Here is a 21,358-nt window from a genome sequence, read left to right on the forward strand (position 1 = left end):
ATCTAGGCCAGTGGCTATATGTCACCAGTACAGAACCATGTCACTACGTCACCATTATCGGTAATCTAGGCCAGTGGCTATATGTCACCAGTACAGGACCATGTCACCATGTCACTATGTCACCATTATAGGTAATCTAGGCCAGTGGCTATATGTCACCAGTATTGGACCATGTCACTATGTCACCAGTATAGGTAATCTAGGCCAGTGGCTATACGTCACCAGTACAGGACCATGTCACTATGTCACCAGTATAGGTAATCTAGGCCAGTGGCTATATGTCACCAGTACAGGACCATGTCACCATGTCACTATGTCACCATTATAGGTAATCTAGGCCTGTGGCTATATGTCACCAGTACAGGACCATGTCACTACGTCACCATTATAGGTAATCTAGGCCAGTGGCTATATGTCACCAGTACAGGACCATGTCACTACATCACCATTATAGGTAATCTAGGCCAGTGGCTATATGTCACCAGTACAGGACCATGTCACTACGTCACCATTATAGGTAATTTAGGCCAATGGCTATATGTCACCAGTACAGGACCATGTCACTACGTCACCATTATAGGTAATCTAGGCCAGTGGCTATATGTCACCAGTACAGGACCATGTCACGGTGTCACCATTATAGGTAATCTAGGCCAGTGGCTATATGTCACCAGTACAGGACCATGTCACGGTGTCACCATTATAGGTAATCTAGGCCAGTGGCTATATGTCACCAGTACAGGACCATGTCACTACGTCACCATTATAGGTAATCTAGGCCAGTGGCTATATGTCACCAGTACAGGACCATGTCACTACATCACCATTATAGGTAATCTAGGCCAGTGGCTATATGTCACCAGTACAGGACCATGTCACTACGTCACCATTATCGGTAATCTAGGCCAGTGGCTATATGTCACCAGTACAGGACCATGTCACGGTGTCACCATTATCGGTAATCTAGGCCAGTGGCTATATGTCACCAGTACAGGACCATGTCACAGTGTCACCATTATAGGTAATCTAGGCCAGTGGCTATATGTCACCAGTACAGGACCATGTCACGATGTCACCATTATAGGTAATCTAGGCCAGTGGCTATATGTCACCAGTACAGGACCATGTCACTATGTCACCAGTATAGGTAATCTAGGCCAGTGGCTATATGTCACCAGTACAGGACCATGTCACCATGTCACTATGTCACCATTATAGGTAATCTAGGCCAGTGGCTATATGTCACCAGTACAGGACCATGTCACTATGTCACCATTATAGGTAATTTAGGACAATCTATATGCTATAGATATTTTTGTTGGACGATCTATATGCTATAGATATTTTTGTTGGACGATCTATAGACTATAGATATTTTTGTTGCATGATCTATATCCTATAGATATTTTTGCTGGAGGATCTATATCCTATAGATATTTTTGTTGGAGGATCTATATCCTATAGATATTTTTGTTGGATGATCTATACAGTATAAATATTTTTGTTGGATGATCTATATCCTATAGATATTTTTGTTGGATGATCTATATGCTATAGATATTTTTGTTGGACGATCTATATGCTATAGATATTTTTGTTGGACGATCTATATGCTATAGATATTTTTGTTGAACGATCTATATGCTATAGATATTTTTGTTGGAGGATCTATATACTATAGATATTTTTGTTGGAGGATCTATATACTATAGATATTTTTGTTGGACGATCTATATACTATAGATATTTTTGTTGAAGGATCTATATGCTATAGAAATTTTTATTGGATGATCTATATGCTATAGATATTTTTGTTGGAGGATCTATATACTGTAGATATTTTTGTTGAATGATCTATATACTATAGACATTTTTGTTGAATGATCTATATACTATAGATATTTTTGTTGAATGATCTATATGCTATAGATATTTTTGTTGAACTATCTATATGCTATAGATATTTTGGTTGGATGATCTATATGCTATAGATATTTTTGTTGCAGGATCTATATACTATAGATATTTTTGTTGGACGATCTATATGCTATAGATATTTTGGTTGGACAATCTATATACCATAGATATTTTTGTTGAAGGATCTATATGCTATAGATATTTAGGTTGGATGATCTATACACTATAGATATTTTTGTTGAAGGATTTATATGCTATAGATATTTTTGTTGGATGATCTATATGCTATAGATATTTTGGTTGGATGATCTACATGTATATGCTATAGATATTTTGGTTGGACGATCTATATGCTATAGATATTTTGATTGGAGGATCTATATACTATAGATATTTTGGGATTCCATCTCAAAATCTGACACTTCCAAGCTAAAATCATGGATTCAGGAAAGAATGGAATCCTGCTGAATTCTCAGCATGATGGTTCTATTGATGTGTGTATCATCAGGGTTACACGTAGGCAGGTATGAAAGGAAAAGATAACTAAATTCGTAGAACCTACCCTGGTGAAACTGACAACAGATGTACAGTACCAGGGAATAAGTGGTTTTCAATTTCTTTTATTATTATATTACAAATAGTGTTCATTAGACATATAGGACAATCAATGATAATTTTGAATCAGACTATAGCTAAAATTGGCCATGCTGTAAGTGCAATCTTCAAAGTCTGTGTGCAGCCATTTTGCATTGTGTCACTCGGAGGGAAATTCAAAGTATGCTTGGATGTTATGTTAACAGATAAAATAAGACATTCATTTTATTTATGGATTTATATATTACAATAAGGTATGTATTGAAGCTTCTATGTAAACTTGTATAAGTTGATGTACAAGGTTGATCATTACAACATTGACTGACACGTGTTGACAGGTGATACAAAAACATGTTGATCGAGGCTGGCAAAAGTATACTTTTAGTGCATTAATTCAGAGTTTTTTCAATAAAATTATCGACCAGTTTTATACATATATTCATAATCAAGATGTGTTGTTTTAACAACAGTTTTGTGAATTAAATTAACGTTGTTTGTTTGTTTATAAAAATTATAAAGACGTGATTAACGTGCGCAGACTTTTGTGCCGCGCAGACTAAGGTGACATGAGTGTACCTTTGTTAGCCGATTATATAAGTAAAACGTAGTTGGTTGGCGTAAACTGATTAAAACTAAGGAATGATGATAAAAAAATGTATTTTGTTTAACAATACCACTAGAGCACATTTTATTTATCATCGGCTATTAGATGTCAAACATTTGGTAATTTTGAAATACAGGAAACCCACAACATTTTTTCATTAGAAGCAAGGGATCTTTTATATGTACCATCCCACAGACAGGATACCAAGGCCTTTGATATACCAATTGTGGTGTACTGGATGGAACGAGAAATAGGCAGTGATGAAATTTCCAATTTCAATGCCCCACACTACATGTTTTGATATACCTGAACAACTGGATTGAACATTACATATAGCTGAACATAAGCAAGAAAATAAAGAATAAAATGAATTTTGAAAAGTGTTTTATCGTCTTACCTATGGCTTCCTCTGGCTCCAGGGTCACGTAGTCGGTGTATAAATACTGTAGGAATGCTTTGTAAACTGCGTATGTGTATTGCGTGATTTCTAACGACCTGAAAGCACAAACATGAAGAAAAACTTTAATAGTTTTCACTTTTCATAAATACTTATCCTGGTCTCTGGGTAACATACATGCATTCCACCCCTCCAGTTCAATAGACTGGTCCGAACTTCCTAACAGTTGTTTGGTCAAAATCTTCCATTGTGTCAAGGGTCACCTTGACTAATCACATGATTTTCTCTACCTTTTATGGTCCAGACGTATTTTTTTAAACTCTTGATTTTGATTTATCTGTGATTTATCTTGTGTTTTTATAAACTAATGGCTAATTTGTCAAGAACAGTGTAAAAGCAAAAAAACTAAACAAAACAGTTTAACCACACCATCAGAGCAATTTCATTTATTAATCATTGGTTATTGGATGTCAAACATATGGTCATTTTGACAGTCATAGAGAGGAAACCTGCTATATTTTTCCATTAGTAGCAAAGGATCTTTTATATGCACCATTCCACAGACAGGACAGCACATACCACAGCCTTTGATATACCAGTCTTGGTGCACTGGCACCACTGTGCTATGTCCTGCCCCCAAAGTATATAACTAAATGCAAGACAAGATAAGGCAGAACACTGTCCAATAATCCTATGCATCCTATGGTTATATTAGTCAAAAGAATGCATGCACAAGAAAGCGATTATTTGCTTTCTTCTTCTTTATACTTATGTTTGTACTTATATCCAATTAAGGTTCAAGCATGCTGTCCTGGGCACACACCTCAGCTATCTGGGCTGTCTGCCAAGGACAGTGGGTTAGTGATTAGTTAGTAGTTAGTGAGAGAGAAGTCAGTGTAGTCCTTACACCTACCAACTGAGTCATTAAATTTGCTCTGGGTGGGAGCCGGTACTGGGGTGTGAACCTAGAACCTACCAGCCTTACGTCCTATGGCTTAACTACTGCACCACTGAGGCAAGTACAAGACAGAATGTTGTCCAATAATCCTAGTATGCATCCTACGTTACTGTCAAAAGAATGAATGTACAAGAAGGCCAATTATTTGCCTCTAAAACTCTTTAACATTTCATGGATGGATGGATGGATGGATGGATGGATGGATGGATGGATGGACTGATGGATGGATGGATGGATGGATGGATGGATGGAATGATGGATGGATGGAATGAAGGATGGATGGATGGATGGATGGACTGATGGATGGATGGAAGGACGGATGGAAGGACGGATGGAAGGACAAGTGGGTGGGTGGGTGGGTGGATGGGTGAGTGGATGGATAGGTGGATGAATGGATGGGGATGGGTGGATTGGAGAAAACTTGGAGTGTTTTCTCTTTTATAGATACATTACCTGTCCTCAAACAAGGGCACCTCCCCCCCACGCAAGTGGTCTGGTCCGAACATCCCAACAGCCAATGGGATGGCCTAAATTCTTCTACTGCATACTGCTCTCTAGTTCCGGTCACATGACTGTAACTTCCTTCTTTTTCCCTGAGCGCATCGCACGGAGAACAGGAAGCGGGGAGGCCCGGGCGGGATGAAATCTGGAGGACAGGTAATGTATCTATAAAAGAGAAAACACTCCAAGTTTTCTCCATTTCTATAGCCATTACCTGTCCTCAAACAAGGGCAGCATTCAAAAGATGGTGGTGGGTGCTGAGATCCGTAGATGCTTGTGATAACTCCCCAACCGGAAAGAGGCTGACTAGTGGAAGAATAAGCCCAACCTTGGTAAGCCCTCCCCCTCGGGATGCCCGTCACAAACCAATGCAGGTGATGTTAGTAACAACAACCAGAATGGTGGCATCCGTCAGCAGTGGCAGGTACGGCTCCCAGAACAAGGACCAGGAGGCGGCTGCCACATCTCATGCTGGTTCTGACAGGTGGGAAGTCGTAGCCACCAGGGATGCAGGTGTTAGGTAACCCTCACGTATTGAAGTGTTATTTGTTTCAATAACAAGCGACAACCTAATGAGGTGCATCCGTCAGAACATTGAACAAAACAAGACCCCCGAGTGTTTTCTGTCTAGTACACCAAAGATCTGTTAGTTCAATAACGACAACCAATAACCACATGCAGTGCAGGGTAAAGGTTATCGAGACAAAAGTTCCGGCACCAGTACGTGAACTGTGCAAAAGAACAAAAGTCTAAGCAATCCTCATCTGTCGATTCGATGGACATCTCGGTATGCAGCCCAGAATCAGACAGACATCAACGGCGACGAGGACGGCTTGTATTCAACAGAGTCTGTACAGCAACAACCGGACCCAGATGATGGAACCCCTCAACGTCTTTTGTGGAGACATCCCTCAGATAATAGTTGGCGAAGATGGAGTCCGTTGCCCAGAACCAACCAGTGATAATGTGCTGAATGGATGTGTTGCAGTGCAGGGACATCGTGGCAGCCAAGGCATGGAGTTCATGCGGATTAGAAGCAGACGGAGCAGGTAAACCCTCCTTCTGATAGGCGGTCAGGATAGAAGACCGGATCCAGGTGGCCACCGTGTTCTTGGTAAGATCCCTCAACCGACTCTGGTTACAGGAGAGGAAAAGTCTTTTGCGATGTTGTCGAAAAGATCTGGTCCTCTCGATGTACTGGTGCAGGGCTCTAACAGGGCACAACGCCAAGTCCTCAACGTCCGCTGGACCAACGATAGAGGAGAGGGCCTGCACAGCATACGAACGAGGTGCTTGGTCTGGTAACTGATTCTTTGCAACAAAGTTCATGAGTAACCCCAAGTTGACTGCACACCGATCTCGGTGAAAACGGACCAAGTCTACATCAAGAGCATGGAGTTCTGAGATACGGGCAGCCGTGGCGAAACCGAGTAAAAACACCGTCTTCCGCGTCAAGTCTTGCAGGGAAGAGGATTCGATCGGCTCATAAGGTGCGGTCGATAACGCTCGTAACACCAGATTCAGGTCCCATCTTGGTGGACGAAACCGGTGTACTTGATCTTCAAGGCGAAACCCTTTGATCATCTTATGGATCTCAGGAATACCCGATAACTTCGTTCCAGTAGTGACATCATGAACAGTAGCGATGACCGAAACGTACCCAGCGATGGTAGACCCCTTCAATCGTAAAGTGGTCCGCATATACAGCAAAAAAATCAGCAAGACGAGGTATTTGAATCGTCTGAGGGTTGAGTTTTTGCCGGACACACCATCGGTGAAGACAAAGCCATCTGACATTGTAAGCCGCAGTAGTAGATGATCTGTGCGCTTTCAAAATGGCCGCCGTAGACTGTGAAGAAAAACCTTTCTTCCTCAAACTCTTGGAGATACAGTCCACGCGTGCAGTTGGAACAACTGCGGATGTGGATGGTATAGTCTTGACGTGGGATGCAGCAACAGATGATCCCAGTCTGGCAGCGATAAAGGATGTGGATCGGCAAGACGTATTAGATCTGGATACCACATCCTGGATGGCCACATCGGAGCAATGAGTAACAGGCGACAATGGTACAGCTGAAACCTCTGAAGCACCCTTGGAAGGAGGATTGGTGGAGGAAAAGCGTATGCGTCCATCTGTTCCCAGCTGATGGCCAATGCGTCGAGATCCAGAGCTTCGGGATCCGGCACCGGAGACACGTAAACCCTCAGCTGATGGTTGAATCGTGTGGCGAAAGGATCGATGTTTGGTGTGCAAAGTCTGTCGCACACCCATCGAAACGCTTCGGGATGGAGCATCCATTCCGTCGGATGTGGAGACAACGGCCGAGACAGTGTGTCGACTAGTACATTGGAAACCCCTGGAATATGGCGAGCCCGAAGTTGCAACGGAATCTCGTCAACCAGCTTGTAGAGACGATAAGTCAACTGCAGCAGACTGCTGGAGTGGGTTCCGCTCCGACGGTTGATATAAGCCACTGCGGTGGTACTGTCTGTGGCTACCATGAGAGAGGCGCCTGACAGCATCTCTCGCCAATGAAGGATGACGTAACTGCCAACATCTCCAACAGGCTGATGTGTAGATCGGCTTCATCTGGAAACCACAGCCACCAACAGGGACTGGACTGCAAGGCGACTGGTAACCGGATCAGCAAATCTGTGTTATTGTACTGAATGCATGGATTCAGAAACAAACTGGATACCGCGACCTCTAAGCGTCAAATGTTGCGCCGACGTCAAAATTACTCTTGCAATGATACTTCATGAAACAGTAATAGAGTGATTCAGGAATCAAGACATCGGAAACAGCGACCCCGTGATACAGGCAAGAGCCAAGACAGCGTAGCAACTCGCTACGCTACATGCCCGATATACCTGGAAGTGAAGCACCGCAAAACAGCAACCGGCTAACATCAACGGTCGTCACACCACCCGGTGCGAAACAGCAGCAGAGACCATCTAGACAGCATCGGTCACGAACTCTGGCGGTGAACGTCAGTGAGTTGATAAGCCGCAATGATCCCCGTACCACGTGATGGCAACTGGATAACTTCCGGAACCAGCGGAAGTAGCGACTGTCTTGCATCGCCACCGGATATAGAGAACGATCTGCCGAATGTCGCTGAACCTTCCTCGAACATCGGTGCACGGGATCTCAACACAAGTGACCGGACCAGTAGACTGTCTTCGTCACCAACCCGGAACGCTTGTAACGTCGAACCTCTTCACGGCAAAGAGCCGTATGTAGACCACAGGTCTGCCAAGATTACCGGCTTGTGCTGAAAGTCGAGAATGGATCGCTTCAGGCAAGTCGGTTGACGATAGTGTGCAATCGTAGTGCACGTCGACGTCACGGAAGATATAAGGTAGACCAACATCAAAGTCGACGGCTGGAACAAGGCATATCCTCTGGCATCCTGCACATGAGGAGTTATGGTCGCCATGTACATGTACGCTGAACTGAAGCCATCGACAGGACGTGCCAATCTGTAAGTTCTAGGAAGACGTCTGGTCCCGCCGGAAACAGCGTCATCCAAAGCCGGCGCCACACCGTTGAAGGATAGGTTGAAGACGGGAGACAATCAGTCACAGCCATGTGGGTCACTGCGTCCGGATCTTCTATAACGGAAGGTGCCGACGCATCATCTGGAAAATCAGTCAGTAACCTGGCACAGGCACTTCGATCCAATGTACTGGCTGCAATCGGAAACACGCACCGTGGACGGTCCCGTCAGGAGCCGGTGTAAACCCTGAACGCCGAATCAGCTGCTGACTGGTGTGGACGGTACGATGTACATGGACCGGCAGGAGCCGGTGAAACCCTGGACGCTGCACCACTTCGATCGATCACGGGACGACGGTAATGAACGGTGAGCCGATGACGCAGCAATCTTCCAGTTCGTTACAGGGCTCCGTCTGCTCGCTGGAACAATGATCCGCACGGGCCGGTTACTGGTAGCCATGTAACCGACGGGGGCCTGTGGCAGCCAACGATCGAATGCCGACATCTGCCGGTGGAACCTCCGTGGCGATCATCGAAACCGGACCCTTCTTGGCTGAAACAGGTGGATGGGCCAGCGGCGGTAGCATATCAGATATGACAGCCAGACAATCCCTCAGTGACAGGTGGTCCGCCGCATCCAGATCTTCCAGCACCGCAAGAACCGATACATCATCAGAAAGTCACGTAGCACCCGTGAACAGGCCAGTCGCTCTGGTCATGGCCCGATGGAGATACCGGAGAACCGGACCGTGGGCGGTCCCGTGTAGATACCAAGGAACGGATGACCACATCGTCGTTGGATGTGGCAAGGACGGCAACATGTCGTAGACGGCCGCCAAGCAATCCCTCATAGTCATATGGTCCATAGAGTCGGGCTCTTCAATGACAGATGCCGCAGGCGCTTCATCACCAAAGTCTCGTAGAACTCGAGCACAGGCCAATCGATGTACCGTAATGGAAGCCGCCGGTTAACCGGACCGTGGATGGTCCCGTCTAGCCCTCGGAGGCCTTGGAAGCCACATCAACTGAAGGTTGGCGCTGATGATCTGTGGAACCCGTAGGGAGCCATACAGGTCATGTGGAACGGCTACGGTCCCGGCTCCGATGCGCCGAAGAGGACTTCCCCGCCGAAGATCGGTGAGCCTTGGAATCCGTGGAGCGTCTATCTGAATGAGCCGGCTTCTTAGAGGGCTGCGTAGAGACCGCAGGCCTGTCATCCGAAGTCTTAGGTATCGGTGGAGCTGAAGAAGCCGCACCCCCTGAAGAGGGGACTGGAACCGGACCTGACCCCGAACCCGCTGGTTTGGGTAAGGTCGCCATTGACGCCATTGTTTCTTCCAGCATGGTCGGTAGAATTGAATGTAACACTTCCGCCACGGAGTCAGCAATCGAAGGCGAAGATTCCACCTTCTTGGTCCTCGAAGATTCCACCTTCTTGGTCCTCGCTGACACCACCTTCAGGTAAGCCGCGAACTCGACATCAGACAAGCCCGCACAAAGGTCGCATCTAGAAGTGAGGCCACACGAACACGACAACCTGGACATAAGTCGTGTGGGTCGCCGCCGGCACTAACTTCTTGCAGCGTAACACGCTCGAACTAGTCGCCTGAACATTATCAGATATGATAATAGTAATTTTTCAATCTGTGAAAAGAAAGAAAAACCAACCATAACACAAATACAAAGCCGGTAAATAAAGACGCCATTATGCAAATGGCGTCCGACACGACAACCGGCGATATAACAACATTTCATGTAATTAACACTTGGCAAGTCCAGCGAAATACGCGAAAAAAAACATACGAAAGCTAACGAAAACGAAGGTGAAAAACATTTCACCCAAACACGAATACAAAACCAAGGTCTTATAAAAGTTGACTCCAAACAGAGCCAAGCAAAAGGACGTCCAGACCCTTTAGCGAAGAGAAAAAGAAGGAAGTTACAGTCATGTGACCGGAACTAGAGAGCAGTATGCAGTAGAAGAATTTAGGCCATCCCATTGGCTGTTGGGATGTTCGGACCAGACCACTTGCGTGGGGGGGAGGTGCCCTTGTTTGAGGACAGGTAATGGCTATAGAAATGATAGGTGGGTGGATGCATGGATTGGATGGATCAATGGCTGAACAGACTCACAGTTGGGTGAATGGATGTATGATTGAATGGATAGATAGTCGGATAGATAGCTGGCTGGCAGGATGGTTGGATGGACAGATGGATGGATGAATGTGTGGATTGGCTGGATGATGGGTGGATCGAAGGATGGATAGATGGATGTATGAATGGTTATACAGTTGTGTAAACTGAAGGATGGATAGCTGGAAAAATGTGGATGGATGAATGGTTGTACAGTTGTGTAAACTGAAGGATGGATAACTGGACAAATGTGGATGGATGAATGGTTGTACAGCTGTGTAAACTGAAGGAATGGATAGCTGTATGTATGAATGGTTGTACAGTTGTGTAAACTGAAGGATGGATAACTGGATAAATGTGGATGGATGAATGCATTAATGTGTATGCAGAACTTAAGAATTTGTTGCATACAGCAATTAAAAAAACCAAATTATTGTGGATGATATGGCCCACCGCCAGCAATTTTGAACCTATCTTTGGCAATTAAACATTACTGAAACGTTATGTTGCTATATGTAGTTATATATTTCAAATGAACAAATGTTAAATACTGGTAGATAAAGTACACCAGATATATACATTTTAGCATTGTTGAGGAGCTTTACCGACGACAGTAATTTATATCCAACAGCACAAAAGTGCCATCGGTGATGTTCAAGCCCTGCATGGATGCATTGAGCCCTTAAGAACTCGCTCTGGGCTGCAGCTGGTACCGGGCTGTGAACCCTGTACCTACCAGCCTGTAGTCCAATGGTTTAACCACTGTGCCACTGAGGCCGGTAGCACACTTTACTCCGAGGGGCTCTCTGTAGGGGAAACACTTCTTCCAACACTGATGGACTTTAAAAGGCAAATCAGTTTCCACTACAACAGAACAGGAATAAGGAAAAACAGCACACTTTCCAATGGAAATAGTCAGAACCTATATATGCCATTAATTGGATGGATGGATGGATGGATGGATGGACATATGGACAGACAGATAAATAGACAGGCAGGTAATGGATGGAAGAACTCATGAATGGATAGATAAATGGATAGACAGATAAATAGACAGGCAGGTAATGGATGGAAGAACTCATGAATGGATAGATAAATGGATAGATGGATGGACAGACAGATAAATAGACAGGCAGGTATTGGATGGAAGAACTCATGAATGGATAGATAAATGGATGGACAGATAGACAGACAGATAAATAGACAGGCAGGTAATGGATGGAAGAACTCATGAATGGAAAGATAAATGGACAGACAGGTAATGGATGGAAGAACTCATGAAGGGATAGATAAATGGATAGACAGGTAATGGATGGAAGAACTCATGAAGGGATAGATAAATGGACAGACAGGTAATGGATGGAAGAACTACTCAATGGATAGATAAATGGATAGACAGATAGACAGACAGATAAATAGACAGACAGGTAATGAATGGAAGAACTCATGAATGGAAAGATAAATGGATGGACAGATAGAGAGACAGATAAATAGACAGGCAGGTAATGGATGGAAGAACTCATGAATGGAAAGATAAATGGATGGACAGATAGAGAGACAGATAAATAGACAGGCAGGTAATGGATGGAAGAACTCATGAATGGAAAGATAAATGGATGGACAGATAGAGAGACAGATAAATAGACAGGCAGGTAATGGATGGAAGAACTCTTGAATGGAAAGATGGACAGACAGATGATGAATTGATTGATGTACTCATGGATGAATGGAAAACTGGATGGATGAATGAATGACAGTAACATATTCACTCACTCTTTTCCATCTTCATCCCAACATGACTGGAACATTGATCGGAAATGCTGACATCTGAAAATTGCAAAACAAATATAAAAATAATAACAATTAAGATATCATAATATGTAAATCAATTAACAAGTTTATTGAACCAGAAACAGTGCCCCATAACTGATATATCAACGGTCACAGTATTAATGATCTGTCTTCATGAAGTGCCTGGGATCGATCCTCGTTGGAGGCTCATTGGGCTATTTCTCGTTCCAGCCAGTGCACCACAACAGGTATATCAAAGGCTGTGGTATGTGCTATCCTGTCTGTGTGATGGTGTATATAAAAGATCTCTTGCTACTAATGGAAACATGTAGCAGGTTTCCTCTCTAAGACTATATGTCAAAATTACGAAATGTTTGACATCCAATAGCCAATGATTAATAAATCAATGTACTCTAGTGGAGTCATTAAACAAAACAAACTTTAACTTTCTAAGACTGTATTTCAGAATTACCAAATGTTTGACATCCAATAGCCGATGATTAATAAATCAATGCGCTCTAGTGGTGGCAGCAGGTTTCTTCTTTCTTTTTACAGGTTAAACATTCTAAGGTGTTTAAATAAAATTTACTTTTCTTTCCTTTACTTTTCTAAAACAGACAAATATTTCAAATGAAAAATTATCATTTAGTGAACAGGCTAAGGATTTTCAAAGCTATCTTAGAGCTATGAAATAGTACAGCACACTCCTTAGTGAGGTCATAACTTACAATGTTTTTACAATTTCGCAGCTCTCAGATAGCTATGAAAATATGGGCCATGGAACTTGGTGGCAATGGCAGGTTGAAAGAACACAATTTAAAAATATATAACTGGTCTCGGTGGTGTCATGGTTAAGCCATCGGACATAAGGCTGGTAGGTACATGGTTCGCAGCCCAGTACCGGCTCCCACCAAGAACGAGGTTTAATGACTCAATGGGTAGGTGTCAGACCACTACATTCTCTTTTCTCTCACTAACCACTAACAAACTCAACCCTAACCCACTGTCCTGGATAGACAGCCCAGATAGCTGAAGTGTGTGCTCAGGACAGCGTGTTTGTACTTTAATTGGATATAAGCATGAAAATAAGTTGAAATGAATTAATAAAAATACAGTCGAACTTCGTTAACTCGAAGTTGAAGGGGACGACGAAATAGTTCGAGTTTCAGGGAGTTCGAGTTTTCGAAATTCGTACAGCAGACCCCAAAGTGAAACTGCATTGTAGTATTATCATTTCGTTGATATCGGAAGAAACATTTGCTGCTGCATCCCTGTCCCCAACACACAAATGTTAGCACATTTCTTCTGTGTATATGATAAAACTAAGTAAATATTAACAGAAACGAGATAAATCTGATCAATTTGACGTATATCTCTATGTACTTGTATTGTATTTATTGACAGTAAAGTAAAAAAAACAAAAATACAGAAAGCATGTACTTACATATACAATGTATAAATAACCGGAAGTAAGCGATAAATTAAAGTTGATATATTTTTCAAATGTCAAAACACGGCGGAACGTAAAGTTGTAATAAATTAAAATACTGGATGTCGATTAGCACTAAATGCGTTTGTTTACCAAATAAAAAATACACAATATAAATAGCAAAATTATTGTAAATCACAAAAATCATTCTGGGCCCTTCGCCAGATTGCTTGGATGACAAGAAAGCGTGACTATTAACCGATCTGGCTATCCCCCCGTTGCCGGGTCCTTCCCCAGATTGCTCGATCTCTGATGTATCAGTTTCTAACATAACTAAATGACTAGTACTGAATCATTTTGAATTCACACTTAAATAGCAAATAACAAATTTTACATGATTCACTCGTTTAAGAGAAAAAACAAACGGCATTAATTGTTATTACAACAGTTCTTTGAAGATTACAAGACTATCCGTACTTTGTGTAATGAGGCCCGCTGCCGTGTACAAACACCGACAACCCAATGCAGGCATGTAGGATCATTTCGTTCCGCATAGTCGGCGATCTATTATTCTGTAATTACCGTGTGTATCATCGATAGCCGAGACCAGTCGGGGCACTCACGCTTGGCTTGGGTGACAATTCATTTTTCTTTAAAGTATTACCGGTACAGTTAAAAGGCTCAGTCACTCCACAAACTTCGAGTTTTGGAAGTGCAATATCCCTTAATTTTTTATGGTGGGACCAAAAAATTACTTTGAGAGATAGAGTTTTTCGAATGTTCGAAGTTTGAGTGTTCGAAGTCTGTTATTACTAGTTTGTATAGCAGTTCGGCCGGGACCGCCGTTTCACTTCAAGAGATCGACGTTTTTGAAAGATCGAAGTTTGAGTTATCGAAGGTCGACTGTATATTTAACAAGCAGGTGAAAAATGTTTTGAAGCTAGTCTTCGGCACATTTTTATAACTTAACCAATTAGAATAGACCATCAACATTTCTTCTTTTTTTCTCTCTTTTTTTACTACCAAGATTTATTATTTTGCATTAATAAATGATGTAACAGCAATAATAGGGTGAGGCAAGCTTTTAATTTTAAGAAACGTTTTTTTTTCTTCTAATGTATCTTGTGCAACAGTCATAAAGTGCTGAAACTTTTAGACACTTTATGTGTGTGCTTGCATGTATGTGTTGGTATGCCTTTGTGTGTGCATGCGTGCATGCATGTGTGTGTGGGGGGGGGGGGGGGTATGTGTATGTATGTGTGTGTTTATATTTTAACACAAAACCACTTACCTAATTTTAAGTATAGACTTGTGTACATATATATCTTTTCCCTCAACAACAAACTTGAGATCAGATGTGATCTGAAAAACACAATAATACAAAAATATATTCCAAAGCAATGAGCTCAACATTAAAAAAACTATGTAGAAAGAGAAGTGTGAAGGGAACCACAACTCTAGCCTCACCAGTTTCTTAAAGGAACTATCCTGAGCTTGAAGCCATTTTGAAAGGTTTTCGACAAATAAAATATTTTTGCAGTTATTTATTAAACTTACAATTTACTTAATTTTCTTGCTTAGATTATGTATATCATTATAACAAATGCATCACTGGACATCGTAATGTTTTGTATTTGTTGGGAGTGGGGGTGGGGAGTTTGATAATTATGTTGAACCTGGAAATGAGTGCCAGATTATGTAGCATGTTGCCTGTATGCTGAGGTTTAGTGACAGTCGCTTCCCCTCAAAGTAAAGTGTGCTCTATTGGTTGAGAGAAAAAAGCCGCTATATTTTTCCAATAGCAAGAGATCTTTTATATGCACCATCTTACAGACAGGATAGCACATACCACAGCTTTTGATATCCCAGTCATGGTGTACAGGCTGGGAAAAGAAATAGCTCAATGGTCCCACCGAAGGAAATCGATCCTAGACTGACCGTGCATCAGGCGAGTGCTTTACCACTGGGCTATGTCCCACCCCAATACTATGAGTTGAGTGGAGGATTGGGACCTCGGAGATGTATTGTAGAGCATTATAGAATTAAAATATTTAACAGAATCATGAGCTAAATAGATGAGATAATCGTACAAATTTATATACATGTATGTCCTAAAAAATGACATGTGATTTTTTGGTAATTTTAGCTGGTGTATTTCTGTTTCAACTGCTAGTTCTAAAAAATTGACTGTATTCTGCTTTTTGCAGGCCATTGTTTCGTGCCCTGCTTTCCAGTTGGCCTGATATAGAACTAATGTATAAATAAACAAATAAATATTTTTGAAAATATATACTCAATGACATGTTTCCGTTTTTCCTTCTCTTGCGTGTGCTGTAACCTCACCGTGGTGCAGGGGTGTAACATTATCTAAGAATGGCCAATACAGCACAAATTGAAATTTTGAGTAAAAGTCAGTATCTATCTGTGATATTTGTATTTTTGCACAGTTCTTTACACTGTTTTTATTTAAATCTTGAATTTTTATATTGATGTTGATCATCAATTTTTTTTCTTCTATTTACCATAGTTTGACACCCAATAGCCGATGTATTTTTCGTGCTGGGGTGTCGTTAAACATTCATTCATTCATTCATTCCTTCTCTACTTTACTGTTGTTAATCATTCATTTGTTTGTTTGATTTTACATTTGTTCATTCATTCATTCATTCATTTACAGCCACAAAGCTACATGTAATACAGTCACTAATAATGAAAGGTAATACATACTAGTATACAGTAATACAGTCACTAATAATGAAAGGTAATACATACTAGTATACAGTAATACAGTCACTAATAATGAAAGGTAATACATACTAGTATACAGTAATACAGTCACTAATAATGAAAGGTAATACATACTAGTATACAGTAAAGTTCTCTTATCACAAACCGAAAGGGCCCCTGAGATAACTTGGTTATTAATGTATAGGGAGATAAAACGGAACTTTACGATCAGTTCATTCTATGCAGTAGTTCGTTCTAAGCATGTTCATTATAAATGTACTTTACTATACATCAGTTTATACACCTTCATAAAGTGGACAAAAATTACTCACAGGATCATCGAATGCATTACTTATACAATGAGTCACCCTGGAACTTCTTACGTGATCTGAAAAACAAGAATTATCCCGAATTAAATATCTCACCCATCATAAACTTATAACTCATACAGTGTCATTCATAGCTGCCTCCATGTTTATTAAATATCTCAACCATCATAAACTTATAACTCATACAGTGTCAATCACAGCTGCCTCCATGTTTAAATATCTCACCCATCATAAACTTATAACTCATACAGTGTCATTCATAGCTGCCTCCATGTTTATTAAATATCTCACCCATCATAAACTTATAACTCATACAGTGTCATTCATAGCTGCCTCCATGTTTATTAAATATCTCACCCATCATAAACTTATAACTCATACAGTGTCAGTCATAGCTGCCTCCATGTTTAAATATCTCACCCATCATAAACTTATAACTCATACAGTGTCATTCATAGCTGCCTCCATGTTTATTAAATATCTCACCCATCATAAACTTATAACTCATACAGTGTCATTCATAGCTGTCTCCATGTTTAAATATCTCACCCATCATAAACTTATAACTCATACAGTGTCATTCATAGCTGCCTCCATGTTTATTAAATATCTCACCCATCATAAACTTATAACTCATACAGAGTCATTCATAGCTGCCTCCATGTTTATTAAATATCTCAACCATCACAAAACTTATAACTCATACAGTGTCAGTCATAGCTGCCTCCATGTTTAAATATCTCACCCATCATAAACTTATAACTCATACAGTGTCATTCATAGCTGCCTCCATGTTTATTAAATATCTCACCCATCATAAACTTATAACTCATACAGTGTCATTCATAGCTGCCTCCATGTTTATTAAATATCTCACCCATCATAAACTTATAACTCATACAGTGTCATTCATAGCTGCCTCCATGTTTATTAAATATCTCACCCATCATAAACTTATAACTCATACAGTGTCATTCATAGCTGCCTCCATGTTTAAATATCTCACCCATCATAAACTTATAACTCATACAGTGTCATTCATAGCTGCCTCCATGTTTATTAAATATCTTACCCATCATAAACTTATAACTCATACAGTGTCATTCATAGCTGCCTCCATGTTTAAATATCTCACCCATCATAAACTTATAACTCATACAGTGTCATTCATAGCTGCCTCCATGTTTATTAAATATCTCACCCATCATAAACTTATAACTCATACAGTGTCATTCATAGCTGCCTCCATGTTTATTAAATATCTCAACCATCACAAAACTTATAACTCATACAGTGTCAATCATAGCTGCCTCCATGTTTAAATATCTCACCCATCATAAACTTATAACTCATACAGTGTCATTCATAGCTGCCTCCATGTTTATTAAATATCTCACCCATCATAAACTTATAACTCATACAGTGTCATTCATAGCTGCCTCCATGTTTATTAAATATCTCACCCATCATAAACTTATAACTCATACAGTGTCATTCATAGCTGCCTCCATGTTTAAATATCTCACCCATCATAAACTTATAACTCATACAGTGTCATTCATAGCTGCCTCCATGTTTATTAAATATCTTACCCATCATAAACTTATAACTCATACAGTGTCATTCATAGTTGCCTCCATGTTTATTAAATATCTCACCCATCATAAACTTATAACTCATACAGAGTTATTCATAGCTGCCTCCATGTTTATTAAATATCTCACCCATCATAAACTTATAACTCATACAGTGTCATTCATAGCTGCCTCCATGTTTATTAAATATCTCACCCATCATAAACTTATAACTCATACAGTGTCATTCATAGCTGCCTCCATGTTTATTAAATATCTCACCCATCATAAACTTATAACTCATACAGTGTCATTCATAGCTGCCTCCATGTTTAAATATCTCACCCATCATAAACTTATAACTCATACAGTGTCATTCATAGTTGCCTCCATGTTTATTAAATATCTCACCCATCATAAACTTATAACTCATACAGAGTCATTCATAGCTGCCTCCATGTTTATTAAATATCTCAACCATCACAAAACTTATAACTCATACAGTGTCAGTCATAGCTGCCTCCATGTTTAAATATCTCACCCATCATAAACTTATAACTCATACAGTGTCATTCATAGCTGCCTCCATGTTTATTAAATATCTCACCCATCATAAACTTATAACTCATACAGTGTCATTCATAGCTGCCTCCATGTTTATTAAATATCTCACCCATCATAAACTTATAACTCATACAGTGTCAGTCATAGCTGCCTCCATGTTTAAATATCTCACCCATCATAAACTTATAACTCATACAGTGTCATTCATAGCTGCCTCCATGTTTATTAAATATCTCACCCATCATAAACTTATAACTCATACAGTGTCATTCATAGCTGCCTCCATGTTTAAATATCTCACCCATCATAAACTTATAACTCATACAGTGTCATTCATAGCTGCCTCCATGTTTATTAAATATCTCACCCATCATAAACTTATAACTCATACAGAGTCATTCATAGCTGCCTCCATGTTTATTAAATATCTCACCCATCATAAACTTATAACTCATACAGTGTCAGTCATAGCTGCCTCCATGTTTAAATATCTCACCCATCATAAACTTATAACTCATACAGTGTCATTCATAGCTGCCTCCATGTTTATTAAATATCTCACCCATCATAAACTTATAACTCATACAGTGTCATTCATAGCTGCCTCCATGTTTATTAAATATCTCACCCATCATAAACTTATAACTCATACAGTGTCATTCATAGCTGCCTCCATGTTTAAATATCTCACCCATCATAAACTTATAACTCATACAGTGTCATTCATAGCTGCCTCCATGTTTATTAAATATCTTACCCATCATAAACTTATAACTCATACAGTGTCATTCATAGTTGCCTCCATGTTTATTAAATATCTCACCCATCATAAACTTATAACTCATACAGAGTTATTCATAGCTGCCTCCATGTTTATTAATATCTCACCCATCATAAACTTATAACTCATACAGTGTCATTCATAGCTGCCTCCATGTTTATTAAATATCTCACCCATCATAAACTTATAACTCATACAGTGTCATTCATAGCTGCCTCCATGTTTATTAAATATCTCACCCATCATAAACTTATAACTCATACAGTGTCAGTCATAGCTGCCTCCATGTTTAAATATCTCACCCATCATAAACTTATAACTCATACAGTGTCATTCATAGTTGCCTCCATGTTTATTAAATATCTCACCCATCATAAACTTATAACTCATACAGAGTCATTCATAGCTGGCTCCATGTTTATTAAATATCTCAACCATCACAAAACTTATAACTCATACAGTGTCAGTCATAGCTGCCTCCATGTTTAAATATCTCACCCATCATAAACTTATAACTCATACAGTGTCATTCATAGCTGCCTCCATGTTTATTAAATATCTCACCCATCATAAACTTATAACTCATACAGTGTCATTCATAGCTGCCTCCATGTTTATTAAATATCTCACCCATCATAAACTTATAACTCATACAGTGTCAGTCATAGCTGCCTCCATGTTTAAATATCTCACCCATCATAAACTTATAACTCATACAGTGTCATTCATAGCTGCCTCCATGTTTATTAAATATCTCACCCATCATAAACTTATAACTCATACAGTGTCATTCATAGCTGCCTCCATGTTTATTAAATATCTCACCCATCATAAACTTATAACTCATACAGAGTCATTCATAGCTGCCTCCATGTTTATTAAATATCTCACCCATCATAAACTTATAACTCATACAGTGTCAGTCATAGCTGCCTCCATGTTTAAATATCTCACCCATCATAAACTTATAACTCATACAGTGTCATTCATAGCTGCCTCCATGTTTATTAAATATCTCACCCATCATAAACTTATAACTCATACAGTGTCATTCATAGCTGCCTCCATGTTTATTAAATATCTCACCCATCATAAACTTATAACTCATACAGTGTCATTCATAGCTGCCTCCATGTTTATTAAATATCTCACCCATCATAAACTTATAACTCATACAGTGTCATTCATAGCTGCCTCCATGTTTAAATATCTCACCCATCATAAACTTATAACTCATACAGTGTCATTCATAGCTGCCTCCATGTTTATTAAATATCTTACCCATCATAAACTTATAACTCATACAGTGTCATTCATAGCTGCCTCCATGTTTAAATATCTCACCCATCATAAACTTATAACTCATACAGTGTCATTCATAGTTGCCTCCATGTTTATTAAATATCTCACCCATCATAAACTTATAACTCATACAGTGTCATTCATAGCTGCCTCCATGTTTATTAAATATCTCACCCATCATAAACTTATAACTCATAGTCATTCATAGCTGCCTCCATGTTTATTAAATATCTCACCCATCATAAACTTATAACTCAT

The 21,358-nt window shown here is 40.2% G+C and overlaps 1 protein-coding gene across 1 annotated transcript in view; it reads right to left on the reverse strand.

Moving 5' to 3' along the window:
- Window positions 1–21,358, reverse strand: part of LOC121374155 (RCC1 and BTB domain-containing protein 1-like) — a 90,787-nt gene that overhangs the window by 28,039 nt on the left and 41,390 nt on the right. The window contains exons 10-13 of the mRNA XM_041501126.1: window positions 16,883–16,938; window positions 15,115–15,185; window positions 12,377–12,430; window positions 3,513–3,610 (exon numbers count right to left, since the gene is read on the reverse strand). Coding sequence (XP_041357060.1) covers window positions 3,513–3,610; window positions 12,377–12,430; window positions 15,115–15,185; window positions 16,883–16,938 — 279 coding nt within the window. The remainder of the gene's footprint in view (window positions 1–3,512; window positions 3,611–12,376; window positions 12,431–15,114; window positions 15,186–16,882; window positions 16,939–21,358) is intronic.

The sequence above is a fragment of the Gigantopelta aegis genome, chromosome 1 (genome assembly GCF_016097555.1).
Source record: "Gigantopelta aegis isolate Gae_Host chromosome 1, Gae_host_genome, whole genome shotgun sequence".
NCBI lineage: Eukaryota > Metazoa > Mollusca > Gastropoda > Neomphalida > Peltospiridae > Gigantopelta > Gigantopelta aegis.